Source organism: Cibotium barometz, chromosome 8 (genome assembly GCF_041138505.1).
Source record: "Cibotium barometz isolate CiBa-2024 chromosome 8, ASM4113850v1, whole genome shotgun sequence".
Classification (NCBI taxonomy): Eukaryota; Viridiplantae; Streptophyta; class Polypodiopsida; order Cyatheales; family Cibotiaceae; genus Cibotium; species Cibotium barometz.
In genome coordinates this window covers 35229369-35249407 of record NC_141053.1, presented here as the reverse complement: position 1 = coordinate 35249407, position 20039 = coordinate 35229369, and the positions used below count along the sequence as shown (strand labels likewise).

General features: G+C 43.6%; 1 protein-coding gene, 1 long non-coding RNA gene and 1 pseudogene across 2 annotated transcripts; 2 read left to right on the top strand and 1 right to left on the bottom strand.

The window, feature by feature from the left end:
- Positions 1 to 928: 928 nt before the first annotated feature.
- LOC147636193 (small ribosomal subunit protein eS12-like) lies at positions 929 to 9234 on the bottom strand (annotated as a pseudogene).
- A 781-nt stretch (positions 9235 to 10015) lies between these two features.
- On the top strand, positions 10016 to 11829 carry LOC147636192 (uncharacterized). Its single transcript, XR_015266499.1, has 2 exons — positions 10016 to 10625; positions 10868 to 11829. It is a non-coding gene; the product is annotated as an uncharacterized LOC147636192 (long non-coding RNA).
- A 5051-nt stretch (positions 11830 to 16880) lies between these two features.
- On the top strand, positions 16881 to 19528 carry LOC147636191 (uncharacterized). The gene is made up of 3 exons (XM_086802092.1): positions 16881 to 18122; positions 18296 to 18706; positions 18837 to 19528. The coding sequence occupies exons 1-3, from the start codon at positions 16881 to 16883 to the stop codon at positions 19260 to 19262; spliced, it is 2079 nt and encodes a 692-aa protein (XP_086658218.1). The 3' UTR covers positions 19263 to 19528.
- The last annotated feature ends 511 nt before the right edge of the window (positions 19529 to 20039 follow it).

Below are 20039 nucleotides of genomic sequence, written 5' to 3'. Positions count from 1 at the left end.
TCCATGCAGTAGGCATAGATGAGTCAGATCATCAAAGCCAACATGTTGTATGCCATATGTGTTCTTATTTTAATATGCTCATGTAAGATTTACTTGAACTCATTCTCCAATGATAGTGCACAATAAAAATTTCGGTGACCCCTTGCATTACAGTGCTTACATAAATAGAATTGACAATCTTTATCGTGATACAACTCACACTTTCTCCCCATTTTTAGTGTTTAATTTGAACTAAGGCCCCGCAACTAGTGCACCACACCACCACAAGACTAAGTGTGCTCCTAACAAGTAGAGCTTGGTGCAATACCAAGGTTCTTGCCATTCATACGGAAGGCAACACGATCTTGCCCTCCTTCATAGTAGAGCTCAATGCGGGCATGAATATATCCCACAACCTTGAGCTCACAACACAAGAAGGCACACTCTATAGACAAATCAACAAGAGGCAATTAGTCCCTCCTAGAAGAAAATTAGAGCTTGTATAACAAGTTGAACAGAGAAAAGAGGAGGAAAAGAGAGGCCATGCTTCTCCTAGCACAAAGTTTGCCAAATTAGCAAGGGAGGCGACTCTCAGCACTATGGGCTCTATCTAGAAGAGAAAAATGCAAGCAGTAAACAAACAGCAAAGCTAGGGCCATGAGAAACACCTCTGTTATCTCTAACAACATTGTGGCGTGATCACACATGCTTCATCTACCGTGTAGTGTGGCCGAATAGAAGGCCTTGAAGCAGTAACACCTAGCTGATCTCTGCAAGAGAAGTAAACAAGAAAAGCCGCTCTTTCTATAATATGAGAAGGCAAAGCCACAAGCACAACTCCCTGATAGCGCAACTCCTTCATTCGTAACCTACAAAGTCTCCTTGGATTAAAACCTATAGCCTCAAAGTAGGAAATTTTCAGTAAACACGTACATTGGATAGAGATGCATTATTGACTTTTCAAGTACTCTTGGGGACAACATTCAATCCTTTGGTTTCTTTTTCATAATCCTTAACAACACCAGAGTAGCCACCGACAACCTTGTGTGCCTTTCTGTCAAAATCTATTTTGCAAAGCCTAGTCCATTCACCAAGCTTCTTAGCACTTGGCACTGAGATCAAGTTGACATTGTGCTCAGAGCACAAGGTTTGCACAAGTTACTATAACCCGGCTGATTATAGTCTTCGGCCAAGACACATAGTTGCGTTGCATGCTTCTCGATGGCTTTGGCAGCCTCGTGGAGTCCTCCGGCCAAGCCATCATGGGAAAGAGTCTTTTTAAGCACGAGTTGCAAGCCAGTTAGGATGTCCATGGGTTTGCCAAGTCCTGGTGAAAGAAAGTAACAGGGGTGGGTTAGTCCCTCACCAAGGGAGTGGCTCATGAAGGAGTCACCACTTAGCATCTCACGGGAGAAGCTCACCATTGATTCTTGGAATAGATAACATTATCATGAATGAGCCATAATCCCATTTACATTGGTATTTATACTCCACCCAAGAGTTCACACCTACTTACTAGTTGTCCATGGCCTTGGGCCCATAATGCTTTCTTACAAACCATCCCTTCCCCAATGGTTTCGTCCTCGAAACCTCAAATGAATACCCCAAATTCGGAGAAGAATGTTCCATTTGGCTGAATTTACACCAACCCATATTGCTCTATCAATGCTTCATATCCCTCCAATGCTGAAATAGGTTGCCATGAAGCTTCTTCCTTAGGTAAACCCTTCCATTGAACAAGATACTCCACCAAGGTACGAGTGCGAAGTACCTTTTTCCTTGTACCCAAGATAGCTTCTGGAATGTATTCAATCATTCCCTCTTCATTCATTGGAGGTAACTCATCAACCATTTGATCGATCATACCCACATATCCTTTCAAGTGAGAGACATGAAACACATCATGAATCTTTGTTGTAGATGGAAGTAAGAGTTGATATGCAACCTCCCCAACTCTTCGTATCACTTGATAAGGACCATAATAGCGATGAGCTAGTTTGGTGTTTGTGCTTCCCTTCAAAGACGCATATCTTGACTTTGGTATTCTCAAAAGAACCCAATCTCCCAGTTTGAATTCCAATGGTCTTCGATGAACATTGGCATATTGTCTCATTTTCTCTTGTGCAACCTTCAAATTACTTTTGCATTGTTGCAACAAAGCTTGCATCCTTTCAGCTTCCTCCTTGGCATTATGGTTAGAAGTCTCATATGTACCCACCAACATAGGCAAATTGACCTTGTAACCATATAAAGCCTCAAAGGGTGACATGCCAATGCTCACATGATATGTTGAGTTGTAAGCAAACTCAGCCAAAGGTAACCAATCATCCCATGTGCTTTGAGTATCATGACAATAGTGGCGTAGATATGTTTCCACCCATTTGTTTACTCTTTCTGTTTGACCATCGGTTTCGGGATGATAGGCGGTGCTTGGAGTAAGCTTGGTTCCCATATATTCAAACAATGTTCTCCAAAAAGTGCTCATGAATTTGACATCGCGATCACTCACAATTTGTGACGGCATACCATGCAACTTGAAAACCCCATCAACAAATTGCTTGGCAACATTTTGGGCTGAATATGTGACCTTGGAAGGAATGAAATGGGCCACTTTGGTCAATCTATCCACCACAACATACAAGCTGTCCCACCCTTTCTTTGTGCGCGGAAGGTTAGTAATGAAATCCATTGATATATGACTCCATTTGCCTTCGGGAATGGGCAATGGCTGAAGCAAACCTCCCGGTTTATGTGTAGGATCCTTGTTCAATTGACATGACCGGCACCCACTTACATAAGCATGAATGCTCTTCCACATCCCCTTCCAAAAGAAACTTTTCCTTATTGCATCAAAGGTTTTGTAGACACCCAAATGACCAGCCATAGGAGTACAATGCATCTCTTCCATGATCTTCTTGATAAATGATGAAGTAGGAACCAAGTAGACTTTTCCTTTGTAGTAGAGGAGACCATTTTTCAGCTCATAATGGGGTAACTCTTCACATACATCTTGCTGTAATTTCTGCACTATTTGTGAGGTTTCTTCATCAAACAAGTACTCTTCTTGTATCTCCATGATCCAATCTTTATGCACCTCAGAAATAGCATACAATGAGCAGGCCCACATACGAGACAAGGAATCGGCAACCACATTTTCTTTGCCCTTTGTGTATGTGATTTCAAAATCATAGTTTTGTAGTGTTGCTACCCACCTTCTTTGCTTAGGAGACAAATTGGGTTGTGTGAGGAAATACTTCAGCACCCTATGATCACTTCTCACATAAAAATGACTCCCATATAAGTAATGGTGCCATTTCTTGATAGCATGGAGTATAGCAATCATCTCTTGCTCATACACATGGAGTTCTCTTTCTTTGTCATTCAGCTTTCTACTTTCATAAGCAATGACTCCATGGTCTTGGTAAAGTACCGCACCAATCCCTCTTCCACTTGCATCCGCCCTTATTGTGAAAGGTTTGGTGAAGTCTGGACATACCAAAATAGGTGCTGATGTGAGCATCTTCTTCATATCTTCAAAGCTTTTGTTGGCAATGGCATCCCAAAAGAAGGTTTCCTTCTTCAATTTATCCGTCATTGGGGCTGCAATTTCTGCATAGTGGGCAATAAAGCGCCTATAGAATGAAGATAACCCCAAAAATCCCCTCAATTGAGTAGTGTTTGAAGGAACCGGCCAATTCCTAATACATTCCACTTTCTTTGGATCCACACAAATGCCATCCTTGCTCACAATGTGACCCAAATATTCCACCTCATGTGCCATGAAGGTACATTTTGTCTCCTTAACATACAACTTGTTTTGCCTCAAGACCTCCAAAACCTCTTTCACGTGCTTCAAATGCACTTCCTCATCTTTGCTATAGATAAGTATGTCGTCGAAAAAGACCAATACAAACTTGTAGAGGAAAGGTTGAAGCACTTTGTTCATCAATGCTTGAAAAGTTGCCGGTGCATTGCATAATCCAAACGGCATAACCATGAATTGGTAAAGACCCCTTTCTGTACGAAATGCTGTTTTGAACTCATCACCACTTTTCATCCTTATTTGATGGTATCCGGAACGCAAATCAATTTTTGAAAAGCATGTGGCACCCTTCAACTCATCCAAAAGATCATCCACCCTTGGTATTGGAAATCGATTTTTGATGGTGATCTTATTCAAATCACGGTAATCAATGCACATGCGAAAAGTACCATCCTTTTTCTTCACAAGTAGCACCGGAGAAGCAAAAGGAGATTGACTTGGTTCAACCCATCCCATGTCAATGAGTTCTTTTACTTGCTTTGCCACCTCTTCCTTTTCAACCTTTGACAAACGATAGGGAGGCTTGTTGATTGGTTTGGCATTTGGTTCCAAATCAATAGCATGATCAACACTTCTCTTTGGCGGCATTGATTTTGGCATGGTAAACACATCTTCATAATCCTTGAGTAGCTTAACCATGTCCACATGTTCGATGCAATCCTTTTTGCTATTATCTTCCTCTTTGCAAAGCTGTAGTACATAAACATAGCCCTCTTTCTTGAACTCTTTCTTCATTTGAGTAGCATTGATCATGAAGAGCTTGGACCCTTGCATTCCATTCAATGTAATAACCCTTCCATGATGCACAAAACTCATGAAACTTTTCTGTAAGTTCATGGTAAAAGAGTTCAAAGTGGACATCCAATCACATCCAAGTACTATGTCAATTGGTCCCAACTCAATCACCAAAAGATCAACTTTGCAAGAGTAGTTCTTGGACAACTCCAATTCTGTACTTTGACACTTCATATTGCAACTCATTGAATCACCATTGGCCACTTGCACCATGTGCTTGTTTGGTAAAGAAGTTGGTTGCATTTTGAGAGTGTTCAAAGACCTTTTATTGACAAAACTATGCGTGCTTCCAGTATCAATGAGTGCATATGCTGTTCTCCCATTCACCTTGATCTTCAATCTCAATGTGTTGGCACCCTTACTTCCCGCATAAGCATCATGAGAGATTGTACACAAGGTAGTATGTGCACTATTGTCTTCGTCCCACACGCATAGAGGCATCCCATCATCCATTTTGTCATGAGCAAACTTTAGTTTCCCACCCGGATCAAAAGGAAACTCGGGATTTTCTTCATCAAAACCATCATCATGATAACCTCCACCCTCATGAGGATCTCCCCATCCTAAGGCATCATTGCATTCAAGGAATTCCTCCTCCTCATGATTAGCATTGTCCTCAGTGATAATGTAGCTTATGGACATATCCTTGGATTTGCATACTTTGAAGTGATCCTTGTTCCATTTTTCTCCACATTTGAAACATAGACCTTTGAGCCTCATTTCATGCAAACGGTCCTCCTTGATAACCTTGCTTTTTGAACCCCCATTTGCTGGCTTGGACTCATTGTATGTAGCTTTGTTGGACATAAATGGTGGTTTAAATGGAAGTCTATTAGACCCTCTACCATACACGGTAGGAAACCTTGGAAGGTTAGGCCTTGCATTTGCATTTGCATGAGAACTCAAATCCGTTCTTGTAACCACTTCTCCCTTGGTGTTGCCTTTGTTAGCCCACTTTGACATATATTTTTCCTCATGAATTTCTGCAAGCATCATTGCTTTCTTCAAAGTTGCGGGCTCTTGAGCTTTGACATCACCACCAATAGGAGTCTTCAAACCCCTTATATACTTGACGACTAGATAATGCTCATCAAAATCATCCAAGTATAATAGAAGTTTTAGAAACTTTTGAGAATAGGCCTTCACCGTTGTGACTTGTTCAATCTTGTCCCATTCTACAATGTGGTTATCCCTTTGCATTCGAGAAGTAAACTCCTCTGCCATGTCATTCTTGAATGCTTCCCAAGTAGAAATAACATAACCATGTGATTGCTTCCTTCTCCACCAAGTATGAGCAAAGCCTTCCAAATGCAATGAAGCAAAGTAAACCTTTGACATTTCACTTCTCGGGCTGATCTCGAAGTAGAGGTCCATTTTGTTTGCCCATTCTTCAAAGTCTTCGATAGAGTTTGACTCTCCCTTGAACTTTGTGAATGTGATTTTGTCCTTCACGGTCTTATCCATGTCATTCTGCATTCTTGGCCCTCTTTGCCGTGTTCTAGGATCATCAAATCCTCTTCCTTCACCCAAGTGTCTTTGCATTTGCTCATCTTCCCAATCCCAATCACATGCATCCTTTAGCCCTCTGTGCTCATAACTTCTTCTGGCATCCTGCATAAAGGACGTAGCTTTTGGAACATTGGCATTTGACTTCTCATGATAAGCATCACCCATAGGCCTTTTTCCTTTATCCACTTGAGACGAGTGTGACATCATCTGTCTCCCATGGTTTACCTCATGCATAGGCGGCAATCTTTCATGTCGGAACTCATGGTGTGCACTATCCATTACATTGTCATCCACTTCTTGATTAGACTTGGAAGAAGCCAACCCACTGATAGCATTACCCAAGTCTCTAAATCCCGTCTGCATCATATCACCAAGATAGTGTTGGCGCTTGTCAAAGCGTTCCATGAGTTGCTCACCAAACTGTTGTTGCCGACTAGCTAGGTTACCTTCAACCCGTTGGAACATACTCTCCATGGCTTTAAGCATCATGTCCATCGTGATCGGAGTAGTCCCCACCATGGGTTGAGAAGTCTCCAATGGCTGTGAATCACTAGTGGCATTTGAAGTCGAATCCTCCCCAACTCTTGTAGAAGATCCACTAGCCATTAATGGTTCGGGTTGCTTAGCATCTTGCTCACTCCGAACTCCTTTGTTTTGTCCCCCTCTAGTCATTTCCATGCATGAAATTTGGTCCCACTTGCAAACTAGCTCACTGTTTTGCTCCAAAATGTGACCAAATCACCAAATATGCCAAAACTCTTTGGAGACAAGTCCGATTTTGCTTCTCTTTAGCTCGATAGATCCGTAATGATAAGATCTTGGAGCTGAATGCCTGGGGCAAGAAAAATCTGGTGTGCAAGTACTCTCTGTTTTAGGGTTTGCGATAGAGGCCCAACTTTTAGTTCACTATCCAAACGATATCAGATTTTGATGATCTTTATATCGTTGGAAAGCTCTCGATGAGACTAATAAGGATCCCCAAAAACAGATTTGAAAAAGTCAACTGTCTTTGACCAGTCAACTGTCCCGGCTGAAAGTCAAACTTTGACTTTGACCGCTCCAAACTTCTCCGATTTCAGAGATCTTCGGCTTGTTAGAAAGGTCTTGATGTGTAGATTAAGAATCATCAAGGACAGATTTGGAATAATCTTTGTAAACCCTAAAATTTAGGGTTCTGCCCTGACTGCAACTAGGCAAGTTTTTGCAAAAATTTTGCCATAACTTCCCCGCTTTTGCTTGCAAATCTCAATCTACCCATGCATTTGTATCATCATTAACCACTTGACCATTGCAAGGTATCAATCCACAAAGCATTTTGACCATTGCAAGGCATCAACCACAAAGCATTTTTGCATGCAAATCCATATGGCATCACCCCTTTGTCATGATGCAACTTGAGTCGATGTAGAGGTTTGTTGCTTTGCTTTGCTTTGCTTTGGCTCAAGTATGGCTTTGATGTCGATGAAGCGCGTTGATGCTTGCCGATCTCCCGGCCAAGCACTTCTCACCCCTTCACCAAGTTTTCCTCCAAGGTGAAGGTTGAGGCCATGTCTTCACCACCAATGTACCTAATCCTCCACCATATCGCTTTTCCAAGGCAATCACGGCATGGTAGATTCATGACATGCTCCCCTTGGCCTCTCCAACCCATGCCAAGGTACCCTCACACATTGCTAGATTCACTAGGAAATGAAAGTGAATGCAATGGTGAGTGTATGTGATTGGAATTCACAAATGGGATGAGGGTAAGATCACTTACATGTGTAAGCATGACTCATGCTTTTATCATTTTACAAATCATAATGGCATCATGACCATGCCCTTTCATAGCTCCATTACAATCCCATCATCAACAACATCCAACAACACATCCAACAACATCCAAGTGTCACAAAGCGGTGATCTCGGGTCGCGTTCTGGGCACGAGTTCCCGCTCGGGACTAGAAAATCCAGTACAAAAGTGAAAACAGAAAGCACTTGCTGAATGCTGCACCTCAAGACCTATAGCTCGTCTCGAAGAGGACGACGAGCCGGTCGTTTTGAGTACTAGAACTCTAAAAACGGAGTTCGTATGAGAGAGTTATGACCAAAAACGTGCAACCGGCAATGGAAAACGGTCACCAAAAAGCAGACTTCCAACCCAAAACATTTTATTCAATCCCCCAAATGTGCCCAAAGCTATGCTCACTTATGCCAATATGCAAGGCATAGCATTGAATGGCTATGTGTAGCATTCAAGCATTCATAATGCATAAAGAGCAGCATGAATGGCCATGATTAAAGTCCAATTTCTGAAAATGGGGGTTTTATGTGTAATAAAACCCTAATTCACTCCATAGCTTGAAAGAATGCTTCAAAATTGTAAGGAAGTGATGGAGCAACTCACCAATGTCACCCGGGAAGCCTTAATGCTTGAATTTGTTGAAGGAGATGAAGATTAGGGTCACTTTGGTGAAAAACGTGGGCAGCTTTGGTAGTGATTTTCAGCCACATTGGGAGCCCCATTGCTCATGGAAAATAGGTGAAATACTTCATAAAACATTGCTAGATACATGAGAGACTCAATGCCCTTTGCTCATGTTGAGATTCCATGGCTAGGGTTTGCAAGAAAGCTCCCAAACAAAAAACGTTTTTGATTAACAACTGCTAATCAAGATTAGAAATTTTCCCCAATTTGGTCCACTCATTCTAAAAAAAATAGGTCCATGTGCTCAGATTTGAACCACAAACTCTACCTTAGCCATATCCCCTTCCCCCATGAATCAAATGAAGCAGAAATCTCACGAAATGAGAAGAAGAAAAGAAAATTAAAAATCATGGATCAAAAGCCATGCTCTGATACCAATGAAAGAAAGTAACAGGGGTGGGTTAGTCCCTCACCAAGGGAGTGGCTCATGAAGGAGTCACCACTTAGCATCTCACGGGAGAAGCTCACCATTGATTCTTGGAATAGATAACATTATCATGAATGAGCCATAATCCCATTTACATTGGTATTTATACTCCACCCAAGAGTTCACACCTACTTACTAGTTGTCCATGGCCTTGGGCCCATAATGCTTTCTTACACCTGGCCCCAAAGAAGATGGCTTCATAGTAGCAAGTACATTACCCTCTCCATCAGCCATTTCATTCGAGAAGGTGAAGAACGCTCCACATACTAGGGTAGAAAAGATCTACCTTTGCTTAGGCAAAAGATGTAGATACACATTAACTTAATATAATTAAGAAAATCAAGAAAGAATCAAGAAATGCTTAAGGATTAGTCATTTGACTTCTAATCAAGAGCTTGTGGGCAAGGAGAAGATCAAAGCTTCTTGTCCCATCATGATGGCCAAAGTGTTAGCTAACATGGGAGAAAACACGTGCTCCTACACACATAGCCATAGAGTACACATGTGCACATGAGCATGGTGTAAGAGACATGGATGAAGAACAACATAAAAGATACAAGCAAAACATCATAGTGTATTCCATATCCATCATCTATATTGTGTCCAATTTGCATAACAAAAGAGAGGCTTTATATAGCTATCTAACCATGTGACTCATGGGATACCCATGTGACTATTGGGCTCCCATAACCTCCACAAGATCCTAACTCCCCACACTAACCCTCTTGTAACCACTTCTTGATATGACATCTTTTAATAACCAAATCCCACAACTCATTAGCCTAAGCTAATATTACTAATGCTAGGGAGTGTTCACACCCAAGCTAATGCCAAAATGTTAGGGGGTGTTCAGCCCATGGTTAGGAAGATTGAGACATGAGGTGAGCATTGAGAGGAGTACATTGGATAAAGGTAAGAAGAAAGTTGAGTTTGGAATCCCAATGGTAAGAACTCCAGGTGTAAGAAATGACAAGTATGTACCACCATATCCTAGATCTCAAGGAGCTTGTAGTAGTGAACCACAATCATTCAAGAGGTCAAAAAGGGTGAGATATCCAGTACACATGTTCCTCAAGGGAAAAAAGGAACCACAACAGCAGTTTTGTTCATGGTGTTAGCTGATTCCATGAGTTCGTAAGCGTAAAGAGAGGGCCAACTGAGTTGTTTCCTCAGCACTAGTTTGGACTGCTTGGAATGGTTTCAGGCTGAAAAGGCACAAGAGCAAGAGCTTGCAGCTCTCCAAACAGCACGAGATTCTTGCCAAAATCAAGCAGCGTTGCCTTGTGCTCAAGCAGAAGGAAGCTGAGCTTTCTGTTAAGGTACTGGAGAAAGAAGAAGAGGTGGGAACTGCCAACGAGACGCTTGCAGAACTTCGTGTCAAACGGCAGTTTGTCCCTCAACATTTCTGGAACAACCAGATATTCTGATATTCTTTCAAAGATCTCACTTCTGCAATTCTTGTTTGGTCAGCACTTTGCAATCAGATTTGGACGAGCTAGATCACCGGCAACAGGAAAGGTCGGAGTACTACGAGCAAAAGAAAAACATGATGGATGAGCATCAGTGCAGAATGCATGACTAGTCTGAAGACTGAAGTGGAAGAACTCAGGAAAACTTTCCTGCAGGTAGCCTCTTGTCTTTGTATGTTTCAAAAGTCTAGTTTCAATCTGTAAGAATTTAGGTAGAGAGTGTTTCACATGCAATGGATTCTACTTTATATCTGTAGGACTCTAGATGAGTAAACATACACCAGAGGTATAAAGTAGGATTCAATAAAGGCATAAAGGAATGATGACTCTGCCTTGGATAATACATATTTGTTCTGATGATGTTGCTGGCATCGATGATGGCTTCACCTTGGCTATAGTCTGGTGATGCTGATGTTGCTGGAGGGACTCTTGTATTGTTATGAAGTCTCATACTACCTTTGTAGTGCAAGCGTACCGAAAGGCTTTGGCAGCAGACGAGGGAGTCCTTTGTCCTCTTCTTGTACATATGCCTGGACTGGCTTTGATGTAATCTGGCTATTGGTCAATACATAAAACCATACTTTCTGTCTCTCTCAAGAAAAAGTCTAGTTTTAGGTGTTGACCTAGACTCCGAATCAGTCAATTTACTGTTTTACATGCTGTTCCTGCTACCTACGACTATGCATATGCAGTCTTCTATTACAAACCTGCTGTTTTGCATCGGGTAACTGTAATGTACATCAATGCCGCTGGAAGTTTGTTCCAAAGAAATGCAAGACATGAGCCGAGCCACGACTGGCATAGATGCAGAAATTGGCAAGGAAGAGAGGAGAAAAAGTGACATGTTGGCTCAGATACATGACCTTGAATCACAAATAGCAAAAAATTGCATGTTGAAAACTGAGCTGGAGCAGAGAGGAGGGCAAGCAAGCAAGGAAGTCGAGGAGAAGAAGGACATTCTGGAAAAACAAAGAATGAAAATCATGGATCTGCAAATAGAGAATCAAAGCCTTGAAAATAGAGTCCTTGAGGCAATTCAGCTGTGAGATCAGAGGAAAAGGTTTGGGTTGGAAATCAGTATAGGAATAAGGTCTAGATATAATTGGAGACATGTTGGGAACTTGTTACATGGAGGAGTTTACGTAAAGTACACTCTTCCCTTCATAGGCATATGTTTCTTGTCTTAGCTGTTTTTGTTACAAATGAAGTTACTTGGTTCTTGTGAGAACGTGGTGCAGTGCAGTTTACACACAGTAGAGAGAAAAGGTGCAGTGTATAAATCACAGATTATACACACAATAGAGAGAAAAGGTTGATGGCCAAACGTCTTTATTATAATACAGATATTTGTGTTATTCCCTTTACAGTTGTCCTCTTTCTATTATCAGTTCTATGGAGTCTTCAATTTTGTCATATTTTAGGGCCCCATGGCCAGAAGTGGATTCTAATTTCTAAGAAGCAGCATGCTTTGAAAGGGCCTACCCTGCTAGCTGTGTGTAAACAGGAGGCTCCTGCATTGAAGTATTGTGCTAAATCTTTTAGAGTGTTCTAGGCTCTCTTTCCCAAGTAGATATGTCACGTGCATGCCCTGATCAGATTGCACATGGATATGACTTTCAGCTGCAACTTCCAAGGGCAAGTATGGCCAAGTTTGGCAGCCTTTTGGGCGCCCGGACAAAGGATGTCCAGGGGCAATGTGCAGTCCCAGTGTGGACAGCATGGGCAGCACTTTATTGTGCCGGGACCACCGACTTTGTCGACCTTCTCGCTCCAAAACGAATCATGGCTAGATGGGATGGCTCCACTCATAGTCAAAAATAGACTTGAACGGCTTCCAAAGCCTATTCCATCTGTTCTCACACTAGATAGGGCACTTCACCACTCTAGCTCTCACATAAGGTGGAAACAAAGGCCCATTGTGTGAGGGCAAAAGAGACCAAAGGACCAAATATATGAGAGATCAGAGCAAATAACACAGCACGCAATAGGGATGTATATATAAATGATAAAATCCAGTACAGGAGCTCTATGTGAGACAACAAAGGAGCAGAGAGGGCTGCTGTCCCAAAAACGCAGATAAGAGTGCCAAAGTAAGCCTGATGTAAGTGCCGATATATGCATGGTGTAAATGCTGAAGTACTGTTTATGAAGAAACGCTGAGGTCAGCCTGATGGTGTGCTGAAGTAAACACAGAGTATATACCTGATGGTGAAACGCTGAGATCAGCCTTGATGTAGGCGATGGAAAAACGCTGTACACAGCCCTGATGTAGGCGATGACAAACGCTGAACATAGCCCTGATGTAGGTGATGGAGAAGAGCTGTACACAGCCCTGATGTAGGCGATGACAAACGCTGAACACTGTTCTGATGTAGGCGACCAGTCTAGCAGAAGAGAATGCAGGTTGCACCTGTCGTAGGCGGCCTGCACCAGCGGCAGCAACCGGGGAGGTACACGCTGATGGTGACCCAGATGTAGGCGACCAACAGAGGAGGTGCTTGTTCTTGTGGTTGCTGAAAAAAGATGTGCTTCATATATATAGGAAGGGTGGGTGCTGGTTGGCTAGCAGATAAAGGTAAAGTAATATGACTAAATAACCCTTTTGGGCTGGGTAAAATACACTTTTGGGTATATTTTCACACACCCCCTCTCAGACCAAAAGGGGATCATGAGAGACGATGATGTCAGAATACGCAGCGGAGATGATGACAAAATCTGGAAACACAAGAGCAAGTGCAGAAAAAGACAGCAATGGAGAGAGAGGCGTGTAACTCTACTATATATACACCAAAAGAATCCGGAATACAAGACATTGCAAGACGATAATGGCAAGAGGGCTGTGGGGCCATTTTATATGGCCCCCATACTGCAGTCGGCCTGCATCAGAGGCAGCCGACAGGCACAAAACTCCACGACCAGCCCTAAAGACCAGTCGGCCAGCATTCAAGAGTCGGCCAGCTCTGTACAGAAGTCGGGTACAGTCGGCCAGATAATAAATGCGCCAACCCCCTCTGAATCCGGAACCACAAAGCCTGGAGAATGTGCAACAACCACCTCCTTCTGCAAGTAATCAACTGCCACCTGATTGGCTTTTCGAGAGGTCCCCGTGGAAAGAACATCCTTATCTACAGGAGTTTCTTTGTCGTGAATACTACGAGACATCAGAGCATAGGTTACCTGTAAAGTTTCCTCTGACTGACGAACACAAGAACTACCAACATCATTACTGGAAATTTCCTGCCATTTGCTGCCATCAACTGGCAAGCTATCCACCATTTGGTCCGGGAAAGCCTGCACCTGCAGCGTATCCACACTTAAGTGGCCACTACCAGACTGACACTCATCACAAAATTGAGGACCTGGCGGAGAGAGTGCTGAAAGCTTGTAAACTCCATTCTCCACTCTGTTAGAAGTCATCTCCTGTCTATACATATACACCAGTGCCTTTGTTGTGGGTGTGCCCGCCCTTATTAGGTGTTTTCTCATTTTTCCCCACTATTCGTATTTCTCCCCATACTTTTCTCATTTTTTCCATGGCTTTGGGAGGCAGTCACAGGCTGGCAGGCACATCTCCTCTGGCCGACTGTACACGTCCTTATTTCTGACCTGGCCGACTCAAGGTTGTTGGCCGACTGGGCTATGAGGGCTGGTCGTGGAGATCTGTCCACTGTCGGCTGCCTCTGGAGCAGGCCGACTGCTGCTTCCTGGGGTCCATATAAAATGGACCCCCACAGCCCATGCAATTGTATCACTCATTCGGGATTCCTGTGTATATACAGAGTTCATACCCAACCACTCTCTTGTTTGCGTTTTTCTCTTTCTGCTCCCAGTTCAGTTTGTTGCAGATTGGCGCTTGTCTTCTATGTGGGCCTCTGTTCAGCGTGGAGTCCTGTGCATGTGTTTGCTCTCAGTTGTGTGTCTCATATTCCGCTGCGCATTCCGACACACTCCGCCTTCCCAAACGACCTGGCCCGTTGCCTTGTCCCGGAGAGCAACAAAATGCTCATCAAACTCTACCCGTATGCCAGTCTTGCAAACTTGATGCACTGACAACAGATGAAAACCAAGTGACGAAACATAAAACACCTGGGAGGAATGCTTCCCTCCTCTACCATCGGGAACTATCTCCAACCTGCCCTTAGTGTGAATTGGGATAGTGGATGTATCCACAGCAAAAATGTGACCAAAATACCTGCAGAGATCCTGTAAAGCCGAACGGGAAGGAGTCATGTGCTTGGAAGCACCACTGTCTAGAATCCACTCTCGAGTATCCGTTGCGGAGAGTCCTCCACCCTCCTCCCTACCTGAAGAAAATGAAACATCGGTGTCCATCACCTCCAAGTGCACAAAAGCCGGAGTCTTCATGGTTGTTGCTAAGGAGTCTTCACCCTTCTCGGTCTTCCGCTTGGGACACTACCTCCAATAGTGGCCTTTCTTGCCACAATCATTACAGGTCCTCTGTGCCTTTAGTTTCTCGCGGTTAGTGTTGGACTTCTTCTCAGAAGACTTCTCCGATGAAGCCTTCCTTTTGCCCGTGTTATGGCCTTTCGATCGTTGGCCAGTTAAGGCCTCCGAACCTCCGCCCTGTGGAGGGTTCGAGAATCTTTCCTCTTGGTCCAAGACCATGGGCACAAGCTCCTCCCCCGTGATAATGCTGAGCTGGCCACTGGTAATCAAAGACGAGTAAAATGCTGAGTACTGAGAGGGCAGATGCGACAGCAACGTTATGGCCATGTCCTTCGATGATATCTCCTTCCCAGCCTGAAGAACTTCTTGCTGAAGAGCCTGCAGCTTGTTAATATGCTCCTACATCGTCGACGAGCTACAAGACGATAATGGCAAGAGGGTAGTGGGGCCATTTTATATGGCCCCATAATGCAGTCGGCTTGCAGAGGCAGCCGCCGACAGGCACAAAACTCCACGACCAGCCCTAAAGACCAGTCGGCCAGCATTCAGGAGTCGGCTAGCTTTGTACAGAAGTTGGGTACAGTCGGCCAGATAATAAATGCGCTTGCTAGCTCAGGACCACCTCCCAAGCCACAGATAAATAGGAAAAAATATGGGAAAAAATACGAGGGGAGAGGAAAAATGAGAAAAGCACCTACAAGGGCGGGCACACCCACAACAGAGGCCCTGGTGTCTCAATAAAGACAGGAGATGACTTCTAACAGATGAGGATCATGTGATTTGAGACCGGAGTAGAGGCTTCTGAGTTTGGGAGGTACTGGAATTATGCCACAATACAAGAGGTTTTCACATGCATCATTTTCGGGTTTTCATTCACACATGCATCCCAAACACAAAAAACAGAATGCTATGCATAGGGAATGCAAGATGGAAAAAAATGCAATGCAGTGGGTTTTCACATGAGCCGTGCCCTCATGGGGTTTTCACTGACTCATGTGCCTGATACAATGATGATAAAAAATTTGAAAGGAGAGGAAGATGCCCCTCTCAATATGTGGAGGGTGATGGCGGTGGACAGATGCCAATCCAGTCGCGAAGACGCTGGAGGATGGGGCAGTTGACGGACTTTGTAAATAAGGATGTTTGCATGGTTGTCCAGCGTAGGGGAGTCGGATGGTACCAAGCTCAACCTGTTCCTTGGTAAAATGAAAATGGACACCCACATGCTTGGTACAGTTAGAAAAAATAGGATTGCCAGAGCAAGGGCAATCGCACTCTGACTGTCGACGAAGATGATAGAAGCGGTGTCAATGGAGACGCGCATCTCCGTAAGAAGCTGACGAAGATACATAGGCTCAGTGGCGGCGTCATAGAGGGCCCGATATTCGGCCTTAGCTGAAGAACTTGCAACGGTATCTTGCTTTTTGCTAGACCAAGAGAAAGGGGCAGATCCGAGGGAGTACAAATAACCACCATGACATAGTTGCAAAAAAACGCGTTTCAAACTTTAGGCTACTCGTTTGAAACGTGCAAACGTTTCAAACGTTTGAAACGCGTTTTTTTGCTGGGCCAGTTTTTTTTTATGATAGAAAACGTACGATGCAGTATCTCCTGGCATTTCAGTTTTGAAAGTGACGCTTGAAAGAGACGTTTCCAGCCTTTGAAGTCTTCCAGGTTTGCTTGCACCCCTACCTACGCACCAGTCCTTCTCCCCCGGCCCCTACGCACCGTAGGTAACAGGTTTGTACTAACCCTAAATCCTGATTTTTTCTGATTTTGGACCAAATTTCAGATTTGAAATTTGGGCATTTTTTGCCAGGTTGCCTACATTGGTGCATGCACACCTTGCCTACGCACCAAGCCTACTCCTCCGGCCCCTACGCACCCTGCTTCTCAGGTTTTTAATAACCCTAAATGCTGATTTTTTCTGATTTTGGACCAAATTTCAGATTTGAAATTTGGGCATTTCTTGCCAGGTTGCCCAAATTTCTTCATTCATTCATCATGCCTCGGGCTAAGGATGCCATGTGGAACCACGTAACTCCTGTGAGCAGATATGGGGGTTCAGGCACAGAAAGGTGGAAATGCAATTTTTGTGCCAAAGTGTCAGGTGGGTCTATTATTAGGGTAAAGGCCCATTTTACAGGAGTAAGAGGGGAAGGCATTGGCCCTTGCAGTCAAGTACCAAGAGAGGTTGTAGCGTCTCTTCAGCAATGGAAGAGAGAACATGAAGCAGCAAAGGGAATTCAGCCTATTGATGATGATGTACAGGATACAGATTCTGTAGGTGATGTGTCCAAAAGAGCTAGGACAGAGGATGATTTGCAGAGTCAAGCAGGTGGGTCTAGCTCCATTCCTGTAGCCCACAGATCTTCATTGCCCACCGTGCCTTCTCTAAAGAGGGCAGGCATTAAAGCAGGCATACAAAAGCAAGCTGTCAAGGAGGCCACACGTGAATTGACAAAGTTGTTTATACAATGCGCTTTGTCATTTCACGTCGTGCGTACTCCTCGTTGGAAGAAGGCCATTAAAGCTATCAGCCGCATTGGGTATGAGTGGGAGGGTCCATCTTATGAGTCCCTTCGCAAAACCCACTTAAGGAAGGAGAAGAAGGCAGTGGAGCTTGAGATGGAGCCTTTGAAGGCAACCTGGCAGAAATATGGATGCACATTGCTTTGTGATGGCTGGACAGACATGAGAAAGAGAAATGTATATAACATTTTGGTGTCCTGTTGTAAGGGCACAATGTTTTTGCGTGCCATTGATGCCTCGGTTCCAGGTACAGTTGTTACTGGAGCATTCATATGGAGACATTTGCGTGAGGCAGTGCTAGAGATTGGCCCAGAGAACATAGTGCAGGTAGTTACAGATAATGGGTCAAATTGTGTATCTATGGGCAGGATGTTAGAGGATGAGTTTCCAAAGATAGTGTGGACTCCATGTGCATCACACAGCTTGGACCTCTTGATAGAGGATGTGGCCAAAATTGGGTGGATTGCCGACCTCTTTAGTACTTCTCGGAGCATGGTGAAGTTTGTCACCAAGAGGCCAAAGGTTTTAGCTATGTTTCGTGCACACAGTGATTTGGAGTTGTTGAAGCCCTCAAACACCAGGTTTGCTTACATGCTCATTGTGGTTGAGAGGCTTGTGCGGGTCCGTACAGGTTTACTCCGCACTGTTGTCTCTCAGGAGTGGATGGCATGGGATGATAGAGAGCATCCCAAGGCAGTAGCATTTGTGCGCGCGGTAATGCGAGACACTTGGTGGGCTGAGGCCCTTGCACTTGTCACGGCCACTCAGCCTATATATAGTGTGCTTCGCATTACGGACATGGAGGGCAGCACCCTTGGACTCTTATATGAGTTCATGGACCGCATTGGAGAGGCCCTAGATCGATGCACTATACTATCAGCTGAGAGGTATGTATCATTGTATGTCATTGTTGTTCTTTTAGTTGCCAGTGGCCACATTATACATTGATATTAATTCCATGCTTCCAAGTGTCGTTGAACAGGATCCAGGACATCAGGGAGGTGTGGAACCGTAGATGGGATTGGTTTCATAGGCCAATCCATGCGGTTGCCCATATACTACACCCACTATGGCGGAATGAGGAGCAGTTCAACAATGAGGAGCTAGAAGAGGGATGGCAGTCTTACATCCAGACCTGGACTGGAGGTGATGTTCAGCTCCTCAGGAAGTTAGAGGATGAGCTCCTAGTATTTCGGAATGGGAGTCATGCCTTTGGGAGAGCCACTGCAGTTTTGAGAGAGACTCAGCTTCAGCCAGTCTCTTGGTGGGAGAAATATGGCATCGGTACTCCAGTTCTGGTAAGTGCCCACTGACAAGTTACAACTTACATGTAATAAGTTTGCACTTTGAAGTAACAACTTAGTACTTACAACTTATATAAGTTGTTTCTTCTTATTATTTATAAAGTTTTCTGTTATCTTTTGACAGAAACGCCTTGCATTACGAGTCCTCTCACAGGATTGCAGCTCTGGTCCATGTGAGAGAAACTGGAGCACATGGGCCCTCTTCCATACAAAGAAGAGGAACAAATTGTCCACTGCTCAATTAGAACGGTTGGTGTATTGTCATTGCAACCTCCGTTTAATTGAGCAGCAAGGCAATCCCATTGAGCCGCGCCAAGTGAATGTCGACAAGATCGACATAGAGAAAGTGAAGGACGTACCAGAGATCCCTGCTGAGGAGCGCGACATCTATGCCATGCTATATGAGGAGATGATGGCACCAGCTACTATGACACGATCACGGGCACCGACATCAGCAGATCATGCATCTACGAGTGCTGAGGCTGAGGCTGAGGCTTCATCTTCTTACGACACAGACTCACATTCCTCAGAGGAGGATGATGCTGAGTAGTTACTAGTTACTACTAGTGACTCTTGACTCTTGACACTTGAGTCTAGAGTTGAGAGTCCAGACTCCAGACATTGGAGACCATTTGTTTTTTCAGAGTTTTTGTATTTGGTCTTTCGGTACAGACATCTGTATTTCAGATTTCAGATTTATCATTTGACACTATTCACTAGTGCTTAGTATGTTGCTTAGTATGTTGTAAGTTGTAACTTGTAACTTCAAACTGGTTATGCTATTAATAATTATATGGGTTTTTGCCATCTATGATCTAATTCCTGATTCCTGAAGACTGCCATGTATCATGTATGATGTATCATGATTCATGTTACATGTATGATCATTGTATGATGTAAATTGTAATCATGTATGATGTATTAAGAATCAGGATTCAGTATGAAATTTGAATCATGGATTCATCATTCATGATGTATCATGATTCATGTATATGAAAGTTGAATGTAGATTTTAGCATTAAACTGTACCAAACATAAATTTATGGACACCCCCCTAAAAAAAACCTGGAAAAAACACCTGAAAAAAAATTTGAAAAAAACTTTTAAAAAACTTTTGGAAATTTGTTTGAAACGTTTTTGAAACGTTTCAAACACGTTTCAAAAACGCGTTTCAAAAAACGTGTGGCAACTATGCACCATGAGAACGTCGGGAATGGAAATCACCAGCCCAGTCGGAGTCCGTGTAACCACGCAGGGTGATCCCACAAGTGTAGTGAAGTCCATACAAATAGGTACCTGCTAGATAGCGAACAACCCTCAATGTTGA

Excerpts from the sequence above, each read along its gene's own strand:
- LOC147636191 (XM_086802092.1), top strand. The coding sequence starts at position 16,881 with ATGCCTCGGGCTAAGGATGCCATGTGGAACCACGTAACTCCTGTGAGC. Across the intron at positions 18,123-18,295 it reads CAGTAGCATTTGTGCGCGCG|GTATGTATCATTGTATGTCA; the intron begins GTAATGCGAGAC and ends ATCAGCTGAGAG. Across the intron at positions 18,707-18,836 it reads GCATCGGTACTCCAGTTCTG|AAACGCCTTGCATTACGAGT; the intron begins GTAAGTGCCCAC and ends ATCTTTTGACAG.